Source organism: Symphalangus syndactylus, chromosome 14 (assembly GCF_028878055.3).
Source record: "Symphalangus syndactylus isolate Jambi chromosome 14, NHGRI_mSymSyn1-v2.1_pri, whole genome shotgun sequence".
Classification (NCBI taxonomy): domain Eukaryota; kingdom Metazoa; phylum Chordata; class Mammalia; order Primates; family Hylobatidae; genus Symphalangus; species Symphalangus syndactylus.
The window spans coordinates 71002666-71018632 of record NC_072436.2 but is presented as its reverse complement, the minus strand read 5'-3'; the positions used below and the strand labels follow the sequence as shown (position 1 = coordinate 71018632).

General features: G+C 40.1%; 1 protein-coding gene across 6 annotated transcripts in view; it reads right to left on the bottom strand.

Annotated features, from left to right (window-relative positions):
- Positions 1–628: 628 nt before the first annotated feature.
- Positions 629–15967, bottom strand: part of NFU1 (NFU1 iron-sulfur cluster scaffold) — a 41293-nt gene continuing 25954 nt past the window's right edge. For 5 of the 6 annotated variants that reach the window (XM_055242008.2, XM_055242012.2, XM_055242009.2 and 2 more), the window contains 3 exons: positions 9922–9982; positions 5171–5345; positions 629–799 (listed from right to left, as the gene is read on the bottom strand). In XM_055242008.2, coding sequence (XP_055097983.1) covers positions 755–799; positions 5171–5345; positions 9922–9982 — 281 coding nt within the window. In that variant the 3' untranslated portion in view covers positions 629–754. The remainder of the gene's footprint in view (positions 800–5170; positions 5346–9921; positions 9983–15967) is intronic. The other variant, XM_055242011.2, reaches the window with a different exon arrangement.

The window sequence follows — 15967 nt, the reverse complement described above, 5'->3', positions numbered from 1 at the left end:
CCAGGCTGGAGTGCAGTGGCGCGATCTCAGCTCACTACCACCTCCGCCTCCCAGGTTCAAGCAATTCTCCTGCCTCAGCCTCCCAAGTAGCTGGGATTACAGGCATGTGCCTCCACGCCTGGCTAATTGTTGTATTTTTAGTGGAGACGGGGTTTCACCATGTTGTTCAGGCTGGTCTCGAACTCCTGACCTCGTGATCCGCCCACCTCGGCCTCCCAAAGTGCTGGGATTATAGGCGTTAGCCATCACACCCGGCCATTTTTGGTTTTTTTTTTGGTCTTGAGCAGTTCTTTGCTACTTAATTGGGGGCTAGTAGCCAGATACCATTTTTAAAACAGAATTGTTTAGCTGTTTCTTAAGCTAAAAACTTCAGTAAAAATAGTTTTAGATATTTCACAAAAATCCATTTTAGAATATTCTAAAAAGCATTCTGTTTCTTCCTGTATGGAAAAAAGTAAATAAATTAGATGGGGGGAAATGTATTTTAAACTCCTTCACACATATGCAAAGAAGGAGCCATGGGAAATGTGGAACAAAAATAAAAATATCCTTGGATAAAATCCACTTGTATAGAAGATGATTCAAGAGGTTATAAATAACTCATATGAAGTAAAGCGAACATGCAATATTTATATATCATTCTCTGAAGAGCATATTTTATTAATCTTCAAGTTCCTCAGCATATTAATAATAAAAACTTGATATATATTATCAACAAGTCTGACTGTTATGCCCAAAGAAAATCCAGATTATTTTAAGGTGAGTTTGCTTCTTTTTCATCTGATTCATCATCCATAACCTAAAACCAAAAAACAAAGACAATTTAAGAATTAAGAAAATGATTAGATTTTGCTATTTTCCTGATTTTAATATTACTTCTTTACCTGATACACTCTATGAGGCATGACAAGCCAGTAAGAATAAATCTATCAACAGCCCCAAAGAACAAGGTTTGAATCATAACCTGGTATCCTAAAAACATAAAAGCAACCCCATCTCTATTGAAAATGCAAAAAATTAGCCAGGTGGGTGCTTGTAGTCCCAGCTACTCGGGAGGCTGAGGCAGGAGGATGGCGTGAACCTGGGAAGCGGAGCTTGCAGTGAGCCGAGATCGCGCCACTGCACTCCAGCCTGGGCGACACAGCAAGACTCTGTCTCAAAATAAAATAAAATAAAAGCAAATTAAATATTTGGAAATTAATTAAAGCATTGATCATTTCTCCTTGTCTCAAAGAGGCTACCCATAGCAGAGTCTCAGCTGGGCAGAAAAGACTATAAATAATTAACTGGGGCCAGGCGTGGTGGCTCACGCCTGTAATCCCAGCACTTTGGGAGGCTGAGGCGGGTGGATCACGAGGTCAGGAGATCAAGACCATCCTGGCTAACACAGTGAAACCCCATCTCTACTAAAAATACAAAAAATTAGCCGGGCGTGGTGGTGGGTGCCTGTAGTCCCAGCTATCCGGGAGGCTGAGGCAGGAGAATGGCGTGAACCAGGGAGGTGGAGGTTGCAGTGAGCCGAGTGCCACTGCACTCCAGCCTGGTGACAGAGCAAGACTCTGTCTCAAAAAAAAAAAAAAAAAAAAAATTAACTGGTATTCTCTAGCCATAAGACTAATGTAATTGACTTTTTCTTTTTTTCAAAACCATCTTATTTACTTAAATATATTCTGTGAAGCTATACCAAATTGTTATTATAAAAACATTTATTTTTATTAAAATGAATCCCCCAGGAAAAAAAAAACCCCACCATATTAGGAATTAATTATTTTGGTCTTACTGAGATAAAAGATCATTTTAAACCTCAGGAAAATGTTACAACAGCTATTATCTTTCCATGAGTTAATGTATTACTAAGATAACCGACTAACTCCATTGGAGAAGGAAAAAGTTACATAAACCTAAGAATGTTTTTTTCTCCTCACCACACCTACTACAATTAGATGCCAATTCAAGTTTCTAATCTGAAGGCCAATTCATCCACCCCACCCTGGACAAATGAATAAAAATGTTCCTCAGTCAATCCACCAAAGTATCAACTAACGTAACTTTTTAAGGTATATAGATGATGATGGAACAAATACGGTTTAAAAAAAAAAAATCTAGGCCAGGCACAGTGGCTCACGCCTGTAATCCCAGCACTTTGGGAGGCTGAGGCGGGCGGATCACCTGAGGTCAAAAGTTCAAGACCAGCCTGGTCAACATGGCGAAACCCCCATCTCTACTAAAAATACAAAAATTAGCCAGCCATGGTGGCGTGCGCCTGTAATCCCAGCTACCTGGGAAGCTAAGGCAGGACAATCATTTGAACTCGGGAGGCGGAGGCTACAGTGAGCCAAGATTGTGCCATTGTACTCCAGCCTGGGCAACAAGAGTGAAACTATGTCTTAAAAAAAAAAAAAAAAAATCTAGATTCTGGCTCTGATCTGAAACAATCAATAGAAAAAGAATTCTTTCATAGGATATCTTTTCGGTTGAGTAAAAATTGGTGGCCAGGAATGGTGGCTCATGCCTGTAATCCCAGCACTTTGGGAGGCCAAGGCGGGCGGATCCACGAGGTCAGGAGATCGAGACCATCCTGGCTAACACGTCAAACCCCGTCTCTACCAAAAATACACACACACACACACACACACACACAAATTAGCCGGGCATGGTGGCAGGAGACTGTAGTCCCAGCTACTCGGGAGGCTGAGGCAGGAGAATGGCGTGAACCCGGGAGGCGGAGCTTGCAGTGAGCCAAGATCGCACCACTGCACTCCGGCCTGGGTGACAGAGCAAGACTCTGTCTCAAAAAAAAAAAAAAAAAAAAAAAAATTGGTATTTATTTCCAAGAAATTAATATTTTACATCCAATTTCAACAATACCCAATCCAAAAAATTTTGTCAACCAACTCATATTTTAGGCAGAATTATTCCTTAATTTGGAATAATATTCCCAAATACTTAATACAAAGCATGTATAGGACATTTGTAAGGCACACAGCTAGTTGTTGCAGAGGAACACAAAGACTTGGATATGACTTCAAGTCTCTTAGGGAGCTTCCATGTAAACATAAAGCTAAAACAGATGCAGAAAGCTACATAAACATAAAGCCAAAACAGAAGCTTTGGACCTGTCAAAGAAGAACTTAATTCCAAGTGAGGGATGGATAAAAACTTCAAAGAGGAAATGTCATGTACTGGACCAAAACGATGGTGTGGAGGCTAAAGCAACTCCATCTTGGATGCTAATCTGCCACATTGACTAACCTCAGTTCTAGGAATGCCTCTAAGATTTCTACTTAATTCTGCCTTTAGGTCAAAATAACCTTGATGTTATCCTAAACAAACACATACTTAGCATAAATCTTACCCTTAAGCAAATTATAGGCTATTAGGCAAGTAGCATTCTTGCCTCTTCCAGAGGGGCTGACTTCAATTGTCCTACACATACCTTTTGAAGCAGGTATACCCATTCCTCCTGGTATATAAGCCCTGAGTCTAGGGGGTAACAATGCGGGAATCCATCATCTTGCAGCTGCCCAATAAATGGCTTCTGTTCCTCAGTTCCTGTGTTTCTTTCTGACCAGCTGGATTTGCCAACCTCTGTCTTCAGCCTCTCAGCTCTCTAAGACTTTGGGGATAGCTATATAAACCTGCTCACTGTGGAACAGATGAATTTTAATACTGCCCAAGGATGAGTGATTTCCAATGGAGCCCTTAAGGGCACAGAATTACCTGAGGTGGTCAGGCGTGGTGGCTCACGCCTGTAATCCTAGCACTCTGGGAGGCCGAAGCGGGCAAATTGCCTGAGCTCAGGAGTTTGAAACCAGCCTGGGCAACATGGTGAAACCCCGTTGCTACTAAAATACAAAATACAAAAAATGGTGGCATGTGCCTGTAATCGCAGCTACTCATGAGGCTGAGGGATGGGAACTGCTTCAACCTGGGAGGTGGAGGTTGCAGTGAGCCAAGATATCGTGTCACTGCACTCCAGCCTGGGAAACAGAACAAGATTCTGTCTCAAAAAAAAAAAAAAAAAGAATGAATTACCTGAAATTCTGTGGGTTGGAAATTTCTAATTTCCACACATCCCTTCACTCCTTGATAATCTCTCTCCACAAGGCCATGCTTTTTGGTTGAGAATAACTGCAGTGAGAGTCATTATTACTGATGACAAGGTGCTGTGTTATACTCCTTAGGTATGTTGGCCAAAAAAAAAAAGTTGATATTGTGCTACACATAAAGCTCTAGAATTCTACTCAGTATAACGACAAACTATGATTTCTTAATGGGCTTCTTGCTTGCATATTTAAGAATATGTAGATTAGGCCAGTTGTGTTAATCCTTAATCCCAGAATTTTGGGAGGATCACCTGAGGCCAGGAATTCAAGACCAGCTTGGGCAACATAGCAAGAACCCGTCTCTACAAAAAAAAAAAAAAAAAAAAATTGGTAAATATGATATAGTAGAGTTCTTCCACTAAAGATTTCTAAATCTCATCTATAAAACACTGCATTACATTTTAAACCTTTTTCATAATTTTTGTGCGATCAGGGCAGCAATATGCCCTCTGAGTCTCTGTACCTTGTGTGCAAAATGGTAATGACTTAATGCACTGTGTTATTAGAAGATGAAATGAGTAAAAATGCCTGGCACATAGTAGGTTCTCATAACACTAAAGTTACTTCATTTTTTTTTTTTTTTTTTTTTTTTTTTGACGGAGATTCGCTCTTGTTGCCCAGGCTGGAGTGCAATGGCATGATCTCGGCTCACTGCAACCTCTGCCTCCCAGGTTCAAGCAATTCTCCTGCCTCAGCCTCCTGAGTAACTGTGATTACAGGCGTCTGCCACCACGCCCGGCTAATTTTGTATTTTTAGTAGAGACGGGGTTTTCTCCATGTTGGTCAGGCTGGTCTGGAACTCCCAATCTCAGGTGATCCGCCCACCTCAGCCTCCCAAAGTGCTGGGATCACAGGTGTGAGGCACTGCACCCGGCCCAAAGTTACTTCTAAAATAAGAGACTTCAAGTCTCATAAAAATTGCAACACAAAAATCTAGCCCTAGAAAAAGCTAGGTCATGAACTTCTTTTCAAATACTGGCCTTAACATCTATTTCCAGCCTTTGTATCTACAAAGAAAAAGAAAAAATGAAAAAAATCTAGACTGTCATATAATATTGGCATACCTGTTCTACGCCTTCTACCTCTGGAATATAAAACTGCAGCATGTTCTGAATTCCATTTTTCAGAGTAATGATTGAACTAGGGCAGCTGGTACAAGAACCCTGGAGTTTCAGCTGTACGATGCCATCTTCAAAGCCTTTGTAGATTACATCCCCTCCATCTTCCTGCACAGTTGGCCTGTGAGGTCAAAGAATATTTATGACATATTCTTTAAAATACAAGTTTTCATTGAAAAAATTTAATACAGCTCAGAGCTTACATTTTATATTAGTAAAATTCACAAAGTTAGAGCTACTTTTATAATACAGAATAATAACTGTGGCTAAGTTTATAATTAAAATTTTTTTTTTACTCTCAGGTGAAATACCAAAATTCACTCATACAAATATTTCCTCCACTTACTACATTTGATCTTGCTTACTAATATCTTTTTAAGGCTGGGCATGGTGGCTCACACCTATAATCCCAGCAATTTGAGAGGCCAAGGTAGGAGGACTGCTTGAGCCCAGGAGTTGGAAGCTGCAGTGAGCTATTATCACACCACTGCACTCCAGCCTGGGTGACACGGAGAGACCTATCTCTAAAGAAATTTTTTTTTTTTAAATAAAACAATATTTTAAAGCACTCAAGATTTCAAATTTCCTAATAATTATTGTGATTACCTAAAATATACTCAGTCACTTCTTTTGGGTGAAGGAAAAGAGAGACTGTCACATGCTGACCTCATTTTCAGGTAAACTTTTCATTGAAATACAACATTAATACAGAAAAATGCTTAAATCATGTATGTACAGTTCACTAAGTTTTCACAAAGTGAACACACATTTATAACCACCCAAACCAAGAAACAACACCAAACCTCCAGAAGTCCCCTTTGGGCTTCCTTCCAATGACTCCCCACAACCAAAATGCAGCCATTATCCTAATTCATATCATCACTGATGAGTTTTGCCAGTCTCTGAACTTTATAATTTACAAATACAAATTCTATTTATAAATTGCATAGAATTACTCTTTTGTATCTGGCTTCCAATGCTCTTTGTGAGATTCATCTATGTTGCTGAGTATAGTACCAGGTCATTTACTCTCACTGCTGCATAGTATTCCATTAAGCAAATATACCAGAATTTATTTATCCATTCTACTGTTGATAGACATTTAGGTTAATACTAGGTTTTGGCTTTTACAAATAGTATAGTCATAAAGATTCTTAGAAATGTCTTTTGGTATGCATATATATTACTACTGGGAATATACCTGAAAGTGAAATTGCTGAATAAAGAGTATGAATATGTTGAGATTTAATAAATACTGCCATATAGTTTTCCAGTTATATAAACTTACATTCCCACCAGCAGTGTATGAGAGCTTCTGTTGCTCCACATCCTCACCAACAATTGGTGTTGTCAGTCTTAACAGTTTTAACTATTCTACTGGATTTGTACTAATATTTAATTGTGGTTTGAATATTCATAATAACTAATGAGGTTAAGCATTTTTTCATGTTTAGTGGCTACTTGATTATCTTTTTTCCTTTTTTTTTTTGGAGACAGAGTCTCACTGTTGCCCAGGCTGGAGTGCAATGGCACGATCTCAACTCACTGCAACCTCCGCCTCCCGGGTACAGGTGCTTCTCCTGCCTCAGCCTCCCAGATAGCTGGGATTACAGGCATGCATCAATACCCCCGGCTAATTTTTTGTATTTTTAGTAGAGACAGGGTTTCACCATGTTGGCCAGGCTGATCTTGAACTCCTGACCTCAGGTGATCTGCTCACCTCAGCCTCCCAAAGTGCTGGGATTATGGGTGTGAGCCACTGCACCCAGCCACTATTTGATTATCTTTTGCGAAGTACCCACTCCAGTCTCTGATTGTCTTTTTCTTACCAATTTGTACAAGTTATTTATATATTCTGTTATATAAACACTGTAAATATCTTCTAATCTGTACCTTGCCTTTTGACTGTAAATGGCACTTTTCAATAGTCTCGCTTTGTCACATAGGCCGGAATACAGTGGCATGATCACAGTTCACTCACTGCTACCTAAAACTCCTAGGCTCAAGGGAGCCTCCCCTGCCTCAGCCTCTTAAGTAGCTGGAATTACAGGCACAAGCCACTGTGCCCAGCTAATGGCATCTTCTGATGAAGAGAGAGTCACAATTTTACTGTAGTCCAATTTATATGTATTTTCCTTGATTTTTATCTGAGATATAATATATATAACATATATATATATATATATATATATATATATATATATATATATCTTTTTTTTTTTTTTTTTAGACGGAATTTCACTCTTGTTGCCCAGGCTGGAGTGCAATGGCGCGATCTTGGCTCACTGCAACCTCCATCTCCCAGGTTCAAGGGATTCTCCTGCCTCAGCCTCCCAAGTAGCTGGGATTACAGGCAACTGCCACCATGCCCAGATAATTTTTTATTTTTTTAGTAGACACAAGGTTTCTCCATGTTGGTCAGGGTGGTCTCAAACACCCAACCTCAGGTGATCCACTCGCCTCAGCCTCTCAAAGTGCTGGGATTACAGATGTGAGCCACCGCGTCTGGTCTTTATCTGATTTCTTGCGTCCCGTTGGGAAAAAAAAAAAATTTCCTACCCGAAGGTCATACAAATATTCTATTTCTTTCCTTTTCTCTTCTCTTTTCTTTTCTTTTCCCCTCCCTCCCTCCCTCCTTCCTTCCTTGGCTTCCTTCCTTCGTCCCTCCCTCCCTCTCTTTTTCTCTCTCTCTCTTTCTTTCGTTGTAGAGATGGGGTCTCACTATGTTGCCCAGGCTGGTCTCAAACTCCTAGGCTCAAGCAATCTGCCACCTCGGCCTCTCAAAATGCTAGGAGGATTACAGGCATGAGGCACCGCACCCAGCCTCCAATTAATTATTCTTAATTCACAAAAATTGTAGATATTTCCATGTACAACATGATGTTTTGGAATATGTAGGCCGGGTACGGTGACCCACGCCTGTAATCCTGGCATTTTGGGAGGCTGAGGAGGGTAGATCACCTGAGGTCAGGAGGTCATGACCATCCTGGCCAACATGTGAAACCCTGTCTCTACTAAAACTACAAAAATTAGCTGGGTGTGGTGGTACATGCCTGTAATCCCAGCTCCTCAGGAGGGTGAGGCAGGAGAATCGCTTGAACCTGGGAGGCAGAGGTTGCAGTGAGCCGAGATCGCGCAGCACTCCAGCCTGGGTGACAGAGCAAGACTCTGTCTCAAAAAAAAAAAAACCTGTATACACCATGGAATGGCTAAATCAAGCTAATTAACATATACATTACCTCGCATACTTATTTTTTGTGTCAAGAACACTTAATAACTACGATGTTGTCAAATTTTTTTTTTTTTTTTTGAGGAAGAGTTTTTGCTCGTCGCCCAGGCTGGAGTGCAGTGGCGTAATCTTGGCTGACTGCAACCTCTGCCTCCTGGGTTCAAGCTATTCTCCTACCTCAGTCTCCCTAGTAGCTGAGATTACAGATGCCCACCACCACGCCTGGCTAATTTTTGTATTTTTAGTAGAGATGGGGTTTCAACATGTTGACCAGGCTGGTCTTGAACTCCTGATCTTAGGTGATGCACCTACCTCGGCCTCCCAAAGTGCTGGGATTACAAGCGTGAGCCACCATGTCCAGCCACAATTTTCAAGAATACAATACATTGTTACTAACTATAGGCTTACTTGGCTGGGTGCGGTGGCTCATGTCTGTAATCCCAGCACTTTGGGAGGTTGACGTGGGCGGATCAAGAGGTCAGGAGTTCAAGACCAGCCTGGCCAACATGGTGAAACCCTGTCTCTTCCAAAAATACAAAAATTAGCTGGGCATGGTGGCCTGTGCCTGTAATCCCAGCTACTCAGGAGGCTGAATCTGGAGAACTGCTTGAACCCGGGAGGCGAGGCTGTAGTGAGCTGAGATTGCTTGCCAGCCTGGGCGACAGAGCGAGACTCCATCTTAAAACAAAAAAACAAAAAACTATAGGCTTACTTTTCTTAACTTCCTTGCTCTCTAGGATCTTGATCCTTGAAATCAAGATTTCATTGGTAACCCAGAATTTTAATTTTTGTCTTCCCATCTAAACAAATTTTCTGAAAGCCCAATGGTTTCTCTGATTCTTAGCAGCTGCCCTCTGCCCAGCTTCTTCTACCCTAGCTATGTAGCAAGGAACAGCAAATGCCTGAAGGGAAAACTCAGTGAGCTTCCCTTCTCTCCAGGATCTTGGCACCTCAAATTTTGCTTGCTCTGGCAGCTATCTAATGCTTTCAAACAAATTCTTTTTATTGTACTTTATCCAGCTTTTCTGGGAGTTCTCAGCATGACTACTGGTCTGCTACAAGCAAAAGTAGAAGCCTGCTGTTCTCCACTCACTTAAATTTATTCTGTATGGGCATTATACTGAAAATAGGTACTCATTCTCCCTTCACAACATTCCCAAACATTAAGTCTTTTTTTTTTTCTTTTTAAGAAATTTGGTATTATAACAATATCGAATCTAAATTGAGACTGTGAAGAATACATTTCTTCATTGAATATGTTTAAATAAATTGGATGTTTTAAAATTTTGAGTAAATGTAGAGAAGATACAGGCTTTAAATTCAACTGTCATGGTTACCTGTTGTGGTTTACGTTAACTTGCGCTTACTTTGAAAATCTACTATAATCTCATGGCCAACAAAAACTATATTGCTATAATGAAAAATGCCTCCAAAGCACTTGAATTTGGGTAGAGAGAGGAACACATACCGTATTCTAGTATCTAACAATTCCTTAATCATTGCCACAACTTCATCATCTTCTTCAGATCCTAGAAATAATTACATATAAAAACATCAAGAGTAGAAATTTTATAGCCACGCAAGTACGAGTATTAAAACAGAATGATTTTAACTACATGATTCATTAAAAACATAAAACTATAGATAGAACATGTAACTTGGTATGGAGATATATTTTGGGAAATTGATGAGAGAATCATTCGTTTGATTATCTGAAGAAAAATTAGGGAATACCAATCAACTCAACATTTGGTGATAAAGATGAGTACACTAAAACATCTTGATATGCTAATGACATTAGGGTTTGAAATTTTAAGCCAGTAAATATGCAGACATTCTCTGTTCTCGAGGATTGAAAGTATCAGAGAAAAGAAACTGAATTTTGATGGAAACTTTGAGACAAAAAGGCACACCTACTTTGTAAGTTAAGTTACATCTTCAGTCTCTCAATTTACTGGTTTTCAAAATGCCAACCATACTAAATATAGATGTAAGCCTTCTGGAAATTTCTGAAATGTTCTTTTTCACTCTATTGCCCAGTGCGGAGTGCAGTCATGTGATCACAGCTCACTGCAGCCTCAACCTCCTGGGCTCAAGAAGTCCTCCTGCCTCAGCCTCCCAAGTAGTTTGGGACCACAGGTGTGAGCCACCACACCCAGGCAATTTTTTTATTTTCTGTAGAGATGGGGTCTCGCCATGTTGCTGATATGGTTTGGCTGTGTCCCCAGCCAAATCTCATCTTGAACTGTAGTTCCCATAATCCCTACGTGTTGTGGGAGGGAGCTGGTGGGAGGTAATTGAATCATGAGGGTGGTTACCCTCATGCTGTTCTCATGATAGTGAGTGAGTTCTCACGAGATCTGATCGTTTTATAAGGAACTTTTCTCCCTTTTGCTTGGCACTTCTTCTTCTTGCCGTCATGTGAAGACTCAATGTGTTTGCTTCCCCTTCCGCCACGATTGTAACTTTCCTAAGGCCTCCCCAGCTATGCTGAACTGTGAGTCAATTAAACCTCTTTCCTTTATAAATTACCTAGTCTCAGGTATGTCTTTATCAGCAGCGTGAGAACAGACTAATCCAGTTGCCCAAGATGATCTTCAACTCCTGGGCTCAAGTGATGCTCCTGCCTCGGCCCCCCAAAGTACTGAGATTATAGGCATGAGCCATGCCTGGCTTCTGAAATGTTCCACAAATCTTCTGAGCACAAAGTTAGCCTTTGAGAAAACCAAAAATGTAGAGATTTCATATTACAAGAAACACTAGACTCTGGTAACCCCTAAAATTAAATTATATTAACATTGAGTTTTTTAAGAAAAGAAATAAAACATGGCTCATGCCTGTAATCCCAGCACTTTGGGAGGCTGAGGGAGGCACATCACTTGAGGTCAGGAGTTTCAGACCAGCTTGGCCAATATGGCAAAACCCTGTCTTTACTAAAAATACAAAAATTAGCCAGGTGTGGTGGTAGGTGCCTGTAATCCCAGCTACTCGGGAGGCTGACACGAGAATCACTTGAACCCAGATGGCAGAGGTTACAGTGAGCTAAGATCGCACCACTGTATTCCAGCCTGGCTGACAGAGCAAGACTCTTATCTCAAAAAAAAAAGAAAAGAAAAGAAAAGAAAAAAAGGAAAAGAAAACACACAAAAGGTCCGGGCATGGTGGTTCCTACCTATAATCCCAGCACTTTGGGAGGCTGAGGCAGACGGATCACCTGAGGTCAGGAGTTCGAGACCAGCCTGGCCAACATGGTAAAACCCTGTCTCTACTAAAAATACAAAAATTAGCTGGATTTGGTGGCACACGCCTGTAATCCCAGCTACTTGGGAGGCTGAGGCAGGAGAACTGCTTGAACCCAGGAGATGGAGGTTGCAGTGAGCCGAGATCGCACCACTGCACTCCAGCCTGGGCAACAGAATGAGACTCCACCTCAAAAAAAAAAAAAAAAAAAATAGATAAATAAAAATAAATAAATTTGTTGGGGGAAAAAAAGCACAAAAGCTAAAATTGTCTTAGATCAATAAACCTAAATTCCACTTCCCCACCATCCCTTCCATAGACAATCACTATCATGAGTTTAATTTATATCTTCCCAGCATGTGTTTACATTTACATGTATAAATTAACACAGACGAGATCATACTGTACATACTATTCTATATCTTGCTCTTTTCTGTGTAATATATCTTGAAGGTCGTTCCCCATTGGCATATACAAATATGGCTTAATATTTAAAACTGGTACATAGTAACTTTTATATAGATTTGTCTTTGGCCAGTTTCTTCATTATTTCAGTTGTTTATACAGTTTGCTGCTATTTCTAACAATCCTGCAACATACTTGCTTATATAAATATATATAAAAGGCTGGGCTCAGTGGCTCACACCTGTAATCCCAGCAATTTGGGAGGCCAAGGTGGGCGGATCACTTGAGGTCAGGAGTTTTAGACCAGCCTGGCCAACATGGTGTGGTGAAATCCCGTCTCTACTAAAAATACAAAAATTAGCCGGGAGTGGTGGCGGGTGCCTGTATTCCAGCTACTCCAGAGGCTGAGGCAGGAGAATCACTTGAACCTGGGAGGTGGAGGTTGCAGTGAGCTGAGATCACGCCACTGCACTCCAGCCTGGGTGACAGAGTGAAACTCCATCCCCCCCAAAAAAAAAATTATATATATATACACATACATACATCAATGTACTTTTGCAATTATATTTATGAGATAAATTCCTACCGGTGGGATATTTGGGTAAACAGGCTTGTGTTTTTTTTTTTTTTTTTTTTTAACAGAGTTTCACTCTTTTAGCTCAGCTCACTGCAACCTCCATCTCTTGGGTTCAAGCAATTCTCCTGCCTCAGCCTCCTAAGTAGTTGGGATTACAGGTGCCTGCCACCACACCTGGCTAATTTTTTGTATTTTTAGTAGAGATGGGGTTACACCATGTTGGCCAGGCTGTTCTTGAACTCCTGACCTCAGGTGATCCACCTGCCTCGGCCTCCCAAAGTGCTGGGATTACAGGCATGAGCCACCGCACCCAAACCAGCTTATGCATTTTTAATGTTAGTAGATACAAATTACTCTAAAAAAGTTATAAGGTTTACATATGGATCCATAAAGAACACATGTAACTGTTTCATGTAGTACTAAAAATTTTCATAAATAGTACATTTATAAATGTACATACGTTTGAATTTTCCTTTTTCACTTAATATTTTCTTTTTTATGTTTCTATGTTGGTATCTCCCAATCTAGTTCATTCCTTTTAACTGCTGGTATAGTTAAAAAATGTTTCAGTGAACATGTTTCTACATGTTGCCTTGTGCGTATCTCTAAGATTCTTAAGATATATATCTAAAAATATACCTGTATCACCTAAAGGTAATTATACAAATGTTTCTGCATGTCATAGTCTATTTAGTGTTGCTATAAAGGAATACCTGAGACTGTAATTTACAAAGAAAAAAGTGTTTATTTGGTTGATTCTGATGTCTAGAAAAGTTGAAGACTTGGCATCTGGTGAGGACCTCAAGCTGCTTCCCCTCATGGAAGAAGAAGGGGAGCCGGCCCATGCAGAGATCACATGGTGAGACAGGAAGGAGATGTTGTTACTGGGACTCTTCTTAGCACTCAGCTCTCAAAAGAATTAATAGAGTAAGAACTCACTCCCCTCCCCTCATACCCCCAGCTCTTCCAGAGGGCATTCATCTACTATTGAGGGATCCATCCCCATGACCCACTCACCTCCCATTAGACTCCACCTCCAACACTGGGGATCAAATTTCAGCATGAGATTTGGAGGGGACAAATGTCCAAACTATAGCAGTGTATATATGTGTGTATGCACATATAAACATTCAGTTTTTGTAGTCAATGCTTATTAACATTGATGAACTACTAGAACTAATGAGTGCTAACCTTGATGGATATAAGATCAATATACAAAAATCAACAGTATTCCTATACCCAACACCCCAAATTAGAAAACATTATTTTAAAACAGATACAGGGCCGAGTGAGGTGGTTCACGCCCATAATCCCACCACTTTGACAGGCCAAGGCGGGCAGATCACCTGAGGTCAGGAGTTCGAGAGCAGCCTGGCCAACATGGCGAAACCCCATCTCTACTAAAAATACAAAAATCAGTCGGGCATGGTAGTTAGTGCCTGTAATCCCAGATGCTCAGGTGGCTGAGGCAGGAGAATCGCTTGAACCTGGGAGGCGGAGGTTGCAGTGAGCTGAGATCGCACTATCGCTCTCCAGCCTGGGCAACAAAGCAAGACTCCGTCTCAAAAAAAAACCCAAAAAACAGATACAGGCAGAACAGTGTAGTGGTTAAGAGCATGAACGCTGGAGCCAGATTGCCCAAAGTTCTTATCTATCTCTGCCACTTACTACCTGTGTGACCTTGAGCAAATTACTCAACCATTCAGTGCCTCAGTTTTCTCATGTGTGAAATGTGGTAACAGTTCCTATCTGATAAGGTTATTTAAAGAATTAAGTGAGTTTATACTTGTAAAGTGCTTAGAATTGTGCCTGAAATACAGTAATCAGTATATCTAAGTGCTTACTAAACAAAATAAGAACGCTTTATGATAACAAAACCTATATGGTACCTAGAACTAACATGAGCTCATACCAAGAAAAGAACATAAGAGAAGTCTCACATAAATAGGAAAATTTGGGGACGAAAAAATATCACTGTTGAAGAAATGTTAATTCTCCCAAATTTAATCTATAAATTTAATGCAACTTCAACCAAACTCCTGACATGGTTTTTCAGAGACTTTACAAGATGATCATTAAATTTACAAGGAAGAATAAAGTGACCAGACCATCAGAAAGTTTTTTTTAATTGAGGAACTTTTTCTTCCAGATATTATCACATAGTATACTAATTGTTACAGAGATATTGTAATTAAAACTCCATATGTTATTAAAACAGGAAGGGGGGCAAAAAGACCACAGGGACAAAAAACATCTTAGAAAAAGACCCATGTATAATATTACAAATTCATGAGGAAAGACTGAGATAATTGATTACCTATGTAGAAAAAGATAAAATTATTATATTTTAAACTATATAGAAAAACAAATCCCACAGTGATTAAATATGTTAGTGTAAAGAATAAAACTTTAAAAAACAAAAATACATATATACATACACATATGACAGTATCTTTGTGATACTGGAGAAAGGAAAAACTTCACCAACAACAAATATAACAGTATCATCAAATACTTATGGAGCTTCATGTATAGTCACTCTTCCAAGTGCTTTACACTAAATAACTTACTAAAACAAGATACAAAAGGCATAAACCACAAAGGAAAAAGATGAACAAATGTAACCACATTAAAAAGAAAATTTTCTGTATGACAAAAGACATCATAAACAAAATGAAAAGTTAAGTCACAGGGAGATATCATTTGCTAAGAAAATACCTAACAAAGAATTAATATTCAGAATATTTATACATATACAGAGAGAATTAGACTTTTTATTTTTTTTTAAGAGATGTGTTCTAGTTCTATCACCCAAGATGGAGTGTAGTGGCGTGAACATGGCTCACAGCAGCCTCAGCCTCCTAGGCTCAAGCGATCCTCCCACCTCAGCTTGTCAAGTAGGTGGGACTACATGCACGCATCACCATGCCCAGCTAATTCTTATATTTTTTTGTAAACACAGGGTTTTGCCATATTCCCAGGCTAGTCTCAAGTTTCTGAGCTCACACAATCTGCCACCTTCACCTCCCCAAGTGCTGGGATCACAGGTGTGAGGCATGGTGTCCAGCCCAGAATATTTTTTAAAAACCCGCTTAAATAAATGTAAAAAAGACTTATGGGCCAGGTGGCGGTGGTTCATGCTTATAATCTCAGTACTTTGGGATGCTGAGGCAAGAGGATCACTTGAAGACCAGCCTGGGCAACCTAACAAGATCTCATCGCCACAGAAAAAAATTTTTTGTGGGGGGACAGAGTCTCGCTCTGTCACCAGGCTGGACTGCAGTGGCATGAT